Source organism: Colius striatus, chromosome 19 (genome assembly GCF_028858725.1).
Source record: "Colius striatus isolate bColStr4 chromosome 19, bColStr4.1.hap1, whole genome shotgun sequence".
Lineage (NCBI taxonomy): Eukaryota > Metazoa > Chordata > Aves > Coliiformes > Coliidae > Colius > Colius striatus.
The window spans coordinates 1,084,965-1,096,171 of record NC_084777.1 but is presented as its reverse complement, the minus strand read 5'-3'; the positions used below and the strand labels follow the sequence as shown (position 1 = coordinate 1,096,171).

General features: G+C 48.5%; 2 protein-coding genes across 6 annotated transcripts in view; one reads left to right on the top strand and one right to left on the bottom strand.

The window, feature by feature from the left end:
- Nucleotides 1-386: 386 nt before the first annotated feature.
- Nucleotides 387-2,209, bottom strand: RPL35 (ribosomal protein L35). Its single transcript, XM_062011472.1, has 4 exons — nucleotides 2,005-2,209; nucleotides 1,621-1,757; nucleotides 1,138-1,219; nucleotides 387-592 (listed from the first exon to the last, which is right to left on the bottom strand). Exons 1-4 carry the CDS (start codon nucleotides 2,005-2,007, stop codon nucleotides 443-445), a joined length of 372 nt encoding a protein of 123 aa, XP_061867456.1. The 5' UTR covers nucleotides 2,008-2,209; the 3' UTR covers nucleotides 387-442.
- A 45-nt stretch (nucleotides 2,210-2,254) lies between these two features.
- SCAI (suppressor of cancer cell invasion) overlaps nucleotides 2,255-11,207 on the top strand; it is a 39,076-nt gene continuing 30,123 nt past the window's right edge. For all 5 annotated transcript variants that reach the window (XM_062011470.1, XM_062011469.1, XM_062011467.1 and 2 more), the window contains exons 1-2: nucleotides 2,255-2,666; nucleotides 2,831-2,875. In XM_062011470.1, the coding sequence (XP_061867454.1) occupies nucleotides 2,614-2,666; nucleotides 2,831-2,875 (98 nt within the window). In that variant the 5' untranslated portion in view covers nucleotides 2,255-2,613. The remainder of the gene's footprint in view (nucleotides 2,667-2,830; nucleotides 2,876-11,207) is intronic.

The following is an 11,207-nucleotide window of genomic DNA, read 5'->3' as shown; positions in this document are numbered from 1 at the left end:
TCCTGATCAGCACCTTCCTGGGAGGGGGGCTGCAGATCCCTTCCGTTTCAGTGAACCTTCTCAAATCCCCTCACTCATCTCTGTAACACTGACACAGCACAAAAACTTCAACCTTTCACTCTTGCCCTACTAAGGCCATCAATATTGACTCCTGTAAACACCTGTGCAACGTGTCCATTTTAAACTCACTCTCAGGTTAAATACTGCTGAAGCAGCCTCACAGATCTGTATCCGCCTGGTCTTCCATCAGGAAAATCACCTTAAACTGCAAGTTACATCAGTATTTTCATTAGCAAGGAAAAGTAAACTCTCTGTGAACCCTCTGACTCCTCATACACCTGACCGCTCCTTTATCCCACCGCCACCGAAAGACCACCCGTGAGAGCTCCCACACAGAACGCATTTAATGACCCTCCTCAGCCCGCACAATCACACCGCAGCTTTATGCCTTGATGGCATATTTCCGGGCAGGGTACAAACGTTCCTTTCGCTGCTGTTTCTTGGTCTTCAGGTTCTCCTCGTGCTTGTTTAACCTGCGCCGCATGGCACGAGTCTTCTTCGGCCGCAGGTCAAGAGGCTTGTACTTTTTGCCCTGTTTACAAAAACACGAACGGGATGAGTTTGAGGATGGTGAAGCAGCAAGTGGGTGCAAGAGCTCAGGGAGCAGAGCAGAGCTGCCTGGGAGCTGCTTTACGCTGCTTTTCACAGCCACCGGGGGTTACAGTCTGGAAGCTGAAGGCAATTTCTGTCTGCTGGGACACACAAGTTCATTCTGTCTATCGTCGCACTTTACTAGCTTTGACTCAGGCTGAAGCAATGTCTAATCCTACAAGTCCCAGCTAGCCACGTCTCTGGAACAGTTCCTTTTTTCTTATTCTACATAAACAAAATACCAAAAAACAGCATTCTAAAAATCACCAGATCTTACTGAGATATTGGTCATCCACAACATGGTAAAAAACTAATAACTGTAGTAGCTGTATTTCCAGAAACAGCATCTTCTAGAAAGTACACTACAGTCCAGAGGTGATGCCAGCCTGAAGACCCTCCTGGCAAAGGGAGATTCACACTGAGCTTACAGGATTCAGGGTAGTCTTGAAAAAAACCTCAAATAGTACACAAGCTGTTTGGACTTACCTTGTAAAACTTCCTCAAGTTCTCCTTCTGTGTCTGATTGATAACAGTCAAGACTCTGGCGATGGATTTGCGCACCACACGTCTGCAGGTAGAAAAAAACAGCATGTGTCAGAACATGCTGAAGGACAAGCACCGTGGATTTTAACCTCAGTAAACTGAAAAGGAATACGTGTTACCAAGGGACTTACGTTTTGCCATATTGTTGCAAAACACGAACAACTTCCAGCATGCCTCAGCTTAACATCTCCGAGCAAAGAGACGCACAAAGCGATTTTCAAGCCTACAAGTACTTGTTCCTCTTCATACTGCTTTTTTCTTCTCTTACAGTACAAGGCAACCGCACAGACTACGAAAGTGTCTCCTGACCGCAGCGCGCCGTGGCCCGCGCCCTCAGCAGCCAGCACTCCCGCACGCTACCGGCCGCCGGTCCCCCACCCCCGCCGCAGCTCCACAGCAAGTTTCCCCGCGCCAGCGCCCGCTTACATCTTGGAGAGCTTGGAGGCGGCCCCGCCGGTCACTTTGGCCACACGAAGCTGCGACAGCTCCACCTTCAGATCGTCCAACTGTTTCAGCAACTCCTCCTTCTTCTTCCCCCGCAGGTCTCGGGCCTTGATCTTGGCCTGCGGGCGGCGGACAGGGCATGAGCGACGCTCCCGGGACCCCGCCGCGCGTCCCGGCCGGGAGCGGCCTTTGCCAGGCCGCCGCGCGACTGCCTCCCGCCGCCCCTCAGTCCCCACATCGCCGCCCGCCCGCTCGCCGCCCCTCACGGCGATGGCGGGGCCAGGCCGGCAGCGCCCGACAGAGGCCCAGCGGGTCCGGGACCCGCGCGGATGCCGCCGGATTGCGGCGGGACGGGCCCTCACTCACCATGATGGCGGTACCGGCGCGGCTCGGGGCGGAAAGGACGGAAGCCGCGCGGCGCCGGGAGGCGGAGAGTGCCGTCGGAACCTACCAATCGCGGCTGGACGGGGGGAGGAGCCTGTGCACCCCCGCGGGCAGCGCGGTGGTAGCGGCCGCGGGCGCTGACAGGGAGGGCGGGAGGCGGCTGGAGCCCTGTCAGAGCTGTTCCCGCGCTGCCCGAGCTGTGGCACTCTTACCCCGGCGGGCGGCGCGGCGGCTCGGGGGCAGGTCCGTGCGCACAGGGGGGCGGGGGGTGTGCGGGGCGGGTGCGGGGCGGCGGGACAGGCCTCCCCGCGCGGTTGCGCCGCCGCACGCCTCCTGCCGCCGTATCCAGGCACCCGCGCCGTGCGCCACCGGCCCCGCGCGGGAAGGCGGGGAGCTCGTGATTGACGGCCGGCGCCGCCAATCAGAAAGGCCGCCTCGCCGTTAGCCCGGGCGCTCCCCCAATAGCAGCGGGCGGGGGCGGGGCGAGGCCGGCCCGGACTAGCGTGAGGCGGCAGCCGCGCTCCGCACAGCCGAAGCCTTCACCGCGGCGGCGCTGGCGGCTCTGCCCGGGAGCTGCGGGAGGCGGTGCGGATGGTGAGAGGAGCCGCCCAGCAGCGCTTACCCCGCACCGGCCCGGCCTCCAGGTGCGGGGGGTGGAGCAGCGGCGCGGGCGGGCGTGCCGCGCGGGCGGGGCAGCGGCGGCGCGGGCGGGCGGGAGCGGCGGCGGCTGTGGGCGCCTCGGGGCTGGCCCGGCGGCGGCGGGCTCCTCATCGCTGTCGCGCCCCTCACCGCTGTCTCGCCCCCACAGAGCTCCAGGCCCAGCGGAGAAGCCGTGTCGCAGGCGGAAGCCCAGGTAAAGCGTGAGCGGGCGGCGCGGCAGGTGCGGGCGGGGGCGGCCGGGGCCGTGCCGGGCATCCCCCTCCGGTGGGACTGGCGCCGCGTCGCCGAGGGGTCGGTGTCCAGTGCTGTGGCGGAGCGGCAGACAGCGATGGCGGGAAGGCTGCTGAGGCCCTGTGCTTGGGCGCAGGGAGCCATGCCCGCCACTGTCTTTGCTGTTGATGGAGAAAAGAAATACGATGTGACACGTCTTCTGCTTAGGCCCTGGTTCACAGCGTCACTGCAATATTTACCAAAACTGCCCTTTCTTTATTAACTTCTTCATTTGTTGTCTGATCTCCTCTCTCTCATCCTGCCTCTCCCAGCTGAGGAGATGGAGGCTGTAAGTGTGTAGCGTGCCTTTGACAGGTAGCTGCATTCCTGCATCAGCAAACAATTCCCTTTGGGTGAAATGTTGCTGGATTGTACAAAAGCTGTCTATGCAGTGCTGGATGCCCAAACTCCAAGTTTGACATAATCATCATGGATTTGTCCTGATTTAAAACTTTTATCTCAACACTTCCATCTTCACCAAATTCTTGGTTTGTGCTGGAAAATGCTCTGGACAGTAGGTGTTGAGAAATGCCCTTGGGAAAAGAAGCTGGATGATTGTTACAATTTGTCACCTTCCCTCAAATTTACTGCTCCACTATGAAAATGTCAGTACTCAAAGGCTACCCCAGGTAAAACACTCAGGATCGAGGCTGTAGGTTTTCAGAGTCGAGGTCTAATCTCCCACCACTGAACAGGACCTGTTTTTATCAAAGTTTGAGTTGCACATCTGTAATTTAATAACCAGGCTCCAAGCTTCCATGCTTAAGCTGTGTCTTAGCTAGTCTAGTGTTCCAACCTGCAAAATGGATCCTTTAATATAAAAAATTGGCTAGATCTTGCAAGAGCTGTCCAAACTCAATCCGTAAATCTCAGCACCTTGTCTGAGCTAACGCACAGCAGTGCCGCTGGACTATGTGATGACTCAAACGTGAGGATGAGCGAGGCTCCCAACATGCGTGCGTGCTCCCACCATTCCTGCGAGCAACAGAACTGCAGGGTTGGTAGCAGCCTTGGGGAGCTGTAGGAAATGAGGCTGCTGTGGATCTTGCTGTGGGAGTTTGCAGATGCAGTCACTGCCCCGCGCATCCTCTCGCCTGGTGTGAACCATGTTGTGTGACAGTTGTGGCTTCCCTTGCTCAGGCTGTCGAGGGTGCAGTTAAGAAGCATGGCACCTGACTGTAGGTTGTGTTAATAGAAAGAAAAAAGATGCTTTGTTTTCAAATCAGAGAAGTCACTTTCTTTTCGGATGTTTTGATAAAATGGATCACAATTTATGTTAAATGAAAGAAACAATGAGTCATTTAACTAGAGGCAAAAAGCGTATTTCTGCGATTGTTCTTTGCTGCCAGGATGACACAGATAGCTTACCCAAATGTGATAGCTGTGTTCCTTGCTACAGAAAAGATTAAAAAAAATACAGAAACTATACAGAGAGAAGAAGTATTTTTACTGTGGCACGAAGGAGATTGTGATCAGTGTTTCATCTTGAAATATAGGTACAACACACCATCAACATTCAGTTGGTAAACCATGTCTCTTACAAACATTGGGAAGATTTTATCACAAAGATGACTTGTTGGGCCAGGCTCTACATGTAAGAGTGATGCAGACAGCAGCACTGTGCTCACCATGCTTAGTTGGGAAACTACATCTACAAGTGATCAAATGCTGGGAGCGCTTGGCAGCAGGAGGAATACGGAACTCGCCTGTATTGTTATTAATTTCTGTGTTACTGGTTTATTTGGGGAGGAGGGTCACAAAAAGGGAGAATAACAATTAAAATCATCGAGAAGCTCATAACCTGAGTGAGCTCTGCATTGAAATGAAATTGTGCTGTCCGTGATGTTGCACTGAAGGCACAGACTTGGGAAGACGAGAGGATGGGGGCTGTAGCTCTCCCTCCTCTGCTGCCAGCGCCGCTCCTGTCACATGATGCGCCTGCACAGCCCTGTGCTCGCACTGCAGCTGCGCTCGCCATGGCCTGTGCCAGGCACATTTTGCCTCTTTTTGCTTCTATTCTGGTTTAGCTCTGGTGGCTTTAAATGGAGCTGTTGCTAAACTGCTGTGGTATAAATGGATAACGGGAATTCATTCGATCATCTGGACTCGTTACTGTCTTGGCTTGTCTTTTATTCTGCACGGTGTGATTTGGGAAAGGGAGGAAGAGTTCTGGTGTGAAAGTTTTATTCTATGCTATTGCTTAAATAGCAAAAATGTAATGGTATTTTAAATAAAAAATCCAACATCTCCCACCAGCCACCCAAAGTATGATACAGCCATCACTCATCGCAGTGATTTCTGTGTCAATGTCTTCTTTTGCAGAACTTTCCATATTTTTTTATTTCATAGAATTGTTCAGTTGGAACAATCTTTGTAGAAGAAAAACCATGACCTATACATGCAAGTCTTATAATTTTCTCTGGTATTCTTACATAAGAACATTCTGCAGGCTTGGCTTTTGTAACTGAGTTGCTCTCTTTAAGCACATAAGCTGTGTTCTGGATATGCAGTTTTAAAATGGGCTTAGAAACAGAGGTATGGAATGGGGTATGGGCTGCAGCAGAAGGAAGCAGTTTAAAGGAGTGGACCAAATTGTGTGTGGGAGCTGCATGGAGGGTCAAATAGAGGTCTGTTTCTATAAAGTATGTAAGTTAGTTGCCAACACAAATATTACCTAGCAGCTTACATGTGCTGAGAGAACACAGTGCAGCCCTGCAACAGGAATAGAGTAGAATAACCATCAATCTGGTTCCCTGAAGATGTCAGTCAAGAAAGGAAGTGTGTGATGCCAAAAAAGCCTGTGTGGAACATCAGGTCTAGTGAACTTGTCATTTCAAGTATTTTTAATTATTACTACTGTTACAATGGAGCACAGACTAGAAGCTGAATTTAAAAAAATATAATTAAAGCTGAAGTCAGCAGAAGGATTTGTCTGCTGTGTGGCGGAGGAGCGGTCCAGGAGCAGCTCCTGCTCAGGAGGGTAAATTCCCAGAGTGATAACACTGTGCAATTCCCAAGCTTGCTGGCAGCTTTCAGCTAAACCCCAGTTGGAGGAATGAAGTCAACTGAAAGCATCAAAAAGCTTTCCCTGCTTGTATTGTGTACCCTTTGTCAGAGTAAGGTTTCAGTTGGAAAGCAGCCATTCACACCTTGGCTGGGAATGCTGATGCGACATGAAGTGTGGTGGACTGGCTCGGAGGCTGGCCTCAGCTGCCACCTGGACAGTCTAGTAAATAATTGCACTTGCTAGGAAGAAGTCTCTCCATCATGTTAACGTCAAGCTACATTGTACAGTGACCTTTTTTGAATTAGTAAGTGTACATCAAAGAGTTAAAATAAGAGTCATTTCCCGAGTAAAGAAAAAACCCCTATCTTGTAACTCTGGCTGCTTTTCAGGAACTTGGCCGCTCTGGATGCGAGAGGCATGTGCTTTTCCTCCGTGCTCTAGGTGATGGCTGAGTTCAAGGGGGCCCAGATTTGGCTCAGGCAACAGTTGTGTTGGCTTCTTGCCACTAAATGTGCATAAAATGGAGCTGACTGCAATTCCCTCCTTGCTCTAACATGGAGGGGCAGCCCAGAGAGACCTGAGGCCCCGTATTCTTCCCTTAAGGTTGACTCAGCTGGGATGTGTGATCCCTGCAGCATAAGCTGTTGTATTGTGACTTGATTGTTGCTTCTGAGTCCTGGTTGTATTTTGGTTGTCTTGTCATAACTAATGCATTTCAGCCCTCTCATGCCCGTGCTTCCAAAAGCTTTCTCCCTTCTTACGGCTTACGTGTTTTGCCAGATGCACACGGTTCATATCTCATTTGCAGACTCTTCCTAGGATTTTGTGGCTTATGTGCTTTTCCACAAAATCAAGATAAAATACAACTGGCATTTTAGCTGCTCCAAGAACATTGTGTGTAAATAAACCACTAAATAGTTGAGCTTGTGAAATGTAAATACACACAGCTCAGCCCTCAGCAGCTGATGGTGTTTTTCTAGCTCCCTTCTTCCCCTCCCACCCCTGCCAAGAGTAGGTTGGCCTGATGTTCTTTTTCCTATTGCTCTTTCATACAATGCAAATGACTACTAAGCATCATGTAGGTGGTACACAGGCACCACTACAGATTCATGAGTGGAATTTGGATGAAAGGAAACACTTGCATCCTCTTCTGCAAGGTGTCTGAACCATCTTCTGGGGATTATTGGACTCTGATGACCCAGCAACTCTGCCTTGGTCTGACTTTGAGCTTCAGCTCATTCTTAGTAGCAGACTAGTTAAGTCAGCTGAAGAGCGGAGGCCCAACTGTGATGACATTTTTAGCCTTTGCCCTGTATTCATCCTGTACACAAAAGGTCATGAACCGCAGTGAAAGAGGGATCACAGAGGACACAGAATGGACAAAAGTGGAACAAATTGCCAGTGGCAGAAACATAAAGAAGAGATGCAGAAGTTTTGTGTTATGAAGGTAATTGAAAAAGGCCATGTGCATCCCACGGTGATATCACATCTCTTGTGTAGAGTGAGTCTGCCCATAGGGAATTTAGAAGACTCATGGAAAGGTGTTGCTTCCATGAGCTCAATGTAGAAGGCAGGAAGGGACGATTCTGTTTCCATGGTATGATGTTAATGAGCTGCTCTGTGTTGTTCTGGGAGATAAGATGCCAAAGCTGCAGTTCTGGATACAGACGGATGTGCTGTAAGCAATAAAAGGATTGTTAAAGGTGTATGAAGCAAATGAAAACCCTGATTGTATAGACAACGCCCTTATTTGAAGCTAAAATGATAGGATTGGCACTGCACGCTGGATAATCACACTCATTTGACTCAAACTCATTTGACTCAGAATGGAGTTGAATTTGCGGTGTGGGCTCTTTCTCTGCAGGAAGTCTTGAGACTGTTCCTGCTGAGATGTCCAAGGTAACGCAGAGGTGTCAGCTCCTGTTCCCTCTGAGGTTTTAATACGTGACAGCATTCACAAATCTTCTGGTTTTCCAATATGCTGGGGAATGAACTCTGCATTCATGTGAAAGTATTAAACTTTCTGTTTGCAGTGATGAAAGTCTTGTGTAACTGACTGTATCTGCTGTCTGTCACTTTCACTTGCTATAGCAACGTGCATCCGGAGAACAGTGCATGCGTGTTTTTATCTTGTTTTCTTACATATCCCTTCCTAATTCTTTCCCCTTTTAGGAAACAAAGTTAATGTAATTGCACAGGCTTTCTCTTTTTTGCTGCTTCTCCAAGCAGCTTTTGAATCACCAGTGTTACAGGAGAGAGTAAGATCCTGAAGATTATCTAGTGAGTAATTTTAGCAAAACGGAATGGAAGTTGAAGGAGAGTGACATGTTTAGTGCATCTACTGAAGGGAAGGACAGACAGAATAGAGTTTTCTATTTTGCAGGAGGCATCTGGACAGACACTGGTGTGTGTGGAGCCCCTGAAGCCTCAGGAAGGTTGAAACAGTTCCCTTTGCTGGGTGAGAGGGCTGAGACTACTGCAATGGGTCAAGAAAGGTCAACAGAGTCACATATAGGTCAAAATGAGACCAAGCTTCCTCTCGCTGAGAAAGACAGGTTATATATCATGTATGTGAAGTAACCGTACTCTGTTCTGCCTGTGCTTAGTCATACACACTCTAATTTCCTTGGTAAAACACCAGACAGAAAAATATGTGCCACAAAAGTCTTTGTAATGAGACTGTTTGCCTCTAGTAGTACAAGACAAGAGTTTTAATTCTAATGCTGATGCTTTAGTCAGAAGAGAGTTATTCTTTCGGTTGACTGTTTAGATGAAGTAGCTGGAGCACTGCTAATAAGTACTCATAGGTTTTATCTTCTAAATGCTCACGTGAGGAGACTGTTCAGGTTGACTGGAAGGCAGGAGACACTCAAGATTCCACAGCTGAGCAGAAGCAGTGGCTTACAACAAGATCAGTTGTGCAAATGCTGTCAGGAGGCTGCCACGTCCAGACAACTCTGCTAAGCAGCTGTAGGAAACTACCTCTGATTCTGCCTGTTCTAACTCAGCAGAGTTATACTCTAACTTCTGCATGTGCAGTGTGCTGTACAATTACCGTATCACTTCATCTTCTGTGGAGTGAGGTTTTACTTGCTTGTAAGCATCAGGTGTGGGGTTATGACCACCCTCTTGTACCAGGCAGCTGAATGGCAGGTTATAGTTATCCTGGAGAAGCAGTAAATCTGGGTAAGGAGATGTGCCAATAACACAGGAATTTAATGTATCTGTCCTTGACTTTGATTGTCAGCTCCATTTCTTTGAACCTGAGCATTCTTTCACTGCTCAGGAAGCTTGCCTTGCTGTAGAGGCCTGAGTCCCAGGACAGGGCCAGTCAGGAGTGCATACTGTTGACTTCAGCCCTCTTTCCCTTCCAGCTGAGCCTGGAAACCCTTAGCCAAAAGACCACAAACCACAGGGAAGTGGAAACACGTGTGATGTAAGTGACACATAACTTTACACACATTGGCTGGCGTTGTGAAGCTTTCATCCTTTCCCATATGTCTCCTCCTGCCTCCTTGCAGCTCCAACTGCTTTGCGTGGTCTCACCATCCTCTGGGGTGCCTGTGAGCTCTGCTACCCTGGGTGGTACAATGGCATTACATTGTGACCTCTGGTAATGCTTCATACTGAGCAAACCTGGGCTTAAGCATGCTCAGTGTTGGAAAGAACCTGGCACTCTGAGTGCAGGGCTTGGCTAGCACAATTTTTCTGCCTTGTATGGGCCAAGGAGTTGGCAGAGTCTTTGAAGGAATAGTAGGTTGTGCTGGAAGTCACCATTTTCTGACTTTTGCAGACTCTTCAGATGCTTTTCTTTTAACATGTGCTACTTAAGAAAAAAGAAAAATGGTCGTGCAAAGCAGCCCAACAGTTTCTTTTGCATAAATAAAAGCAAAAAGCATCAAACAGAAGAACAAAACCTGGTGTAGATGATATTTCTGTTTTAGCAGGGCTGTCAAAACTGGGAGAACTGTCTGATTGCAGAAGAGAAGCACAGATCTGTGGGGCTGCTGCCAGTATCAAAGAGAAGGAGAGGTCCACGCTGTGGATGTGCTACTGATTGCATTTCATTTATATTTTTCATTTGGAGCTCAGCAGTCCCTGAGGACAGGGCGATGTCACTAGCTATATTCTTCCCTCTGCTGTGCCCACTTGCTGTTTCTAATAATAATTCTTTCTCCTGTCTGTAATGCTACTGCATTACAGCAGAGTCTTTAGTGCAGGAAAGACCTCCTCCTTTCCTCAGCTGCTCATGATAGTAGTTAGTTCTTTGTACAGCACCATGTACCACCCCCTCTGGAGCATGATTCTCCAAAACCAGTGCATGAGAGAACTCATTTTATTTTCCTTCCCTGTCAGCTGGAAAAGCCAGCTTCACCTATCATTTAATGGCCCCTGTTGTCTTTTTCTTTCCATCTTCCCTTCCTATTCAGACATGTGGCGTGGCTGAGTGAAACCAGGGTTTAAATTGCAGCAGCTCCTGTCTCGTCCCTGTACCCTAAATGCTTCTTTGAATTTGAGATCTGTAGAAGAATTACCTTCTGGCAGCTTTTCTAAAGATATCTCACAGAGGGAAATTACTATGCTTTATTGCTACTCCACTTAATTCTTCACTGCTTTAATTTCTTTCTTGGTTGATCCCCTTATTTCTCTTCCTGATCATTTTTTTCCTAGAAGGAAGACTTTATTTGCCCATGATGTGATTCAGTCTGTTTCATCTATATGATGTTATTCTGTAATCATTGTGAAGATAAGTTGAACATGTAGTGAGTAAGAAACCAGTCCATTCTGAGCAGGACACACGCGTACTTTTAAAGTGTAACCTTTAAGGGTTTTCAACAGGACTTTCCACTACACCATGTACATGTGTAAATACACTGGAGAGCTTGAAAGTACTCCTGTTTACTGAGTGCAATGTGTGGCAGAGCCAGAAGATGCCTTTAATTATCCTGCAAGAGAGTGAAACTTGATCTCATTCATTGTCATTGTCCAAAGTGGATTATTTGGATCCCACTCTCTCTGTCATCCCAAAGGTGTCTGTTGTGTCTGTTCTGTCCCACAGGCAATTGTGCTTGCAGCTTCAGTTCGTTAAGAACAGAGATAGTCTCATAATTGTGGGTAACTAAGGTTTCATTTCATTCTACTTAGAACTGTGGTTTAGCTGTTTTATCATCAAACAACCCAGAAACAAAGAAGGCACATTGAAGCTTCTGTGTTTAATTTACCAAATTCTAATGGAATAGCTCTTCAT

What these genes read in the sequence shown, in the direction of transcription:
- RPL35 (XM_062011472.1), bottom strand. An exon ending in GCCTCCAAGCTCTCCAAGAT is followed by an intron (nt 1,220 to 1,620) that starts GTAAGCGGGCGC and finishes TTCTACCTGCAG; the next exon opens with ACGTGTGGTGCGCAAATCCA. An exon ending in ACTTGAGGAAGTTTTACAAG is followed by an intron (nt 593 to 1,137) that starts GTAAGTCCAAAC and finishes TTTTGTAAACAG; the next exon opens with GGCAAAAAGTACAAGCCTCT.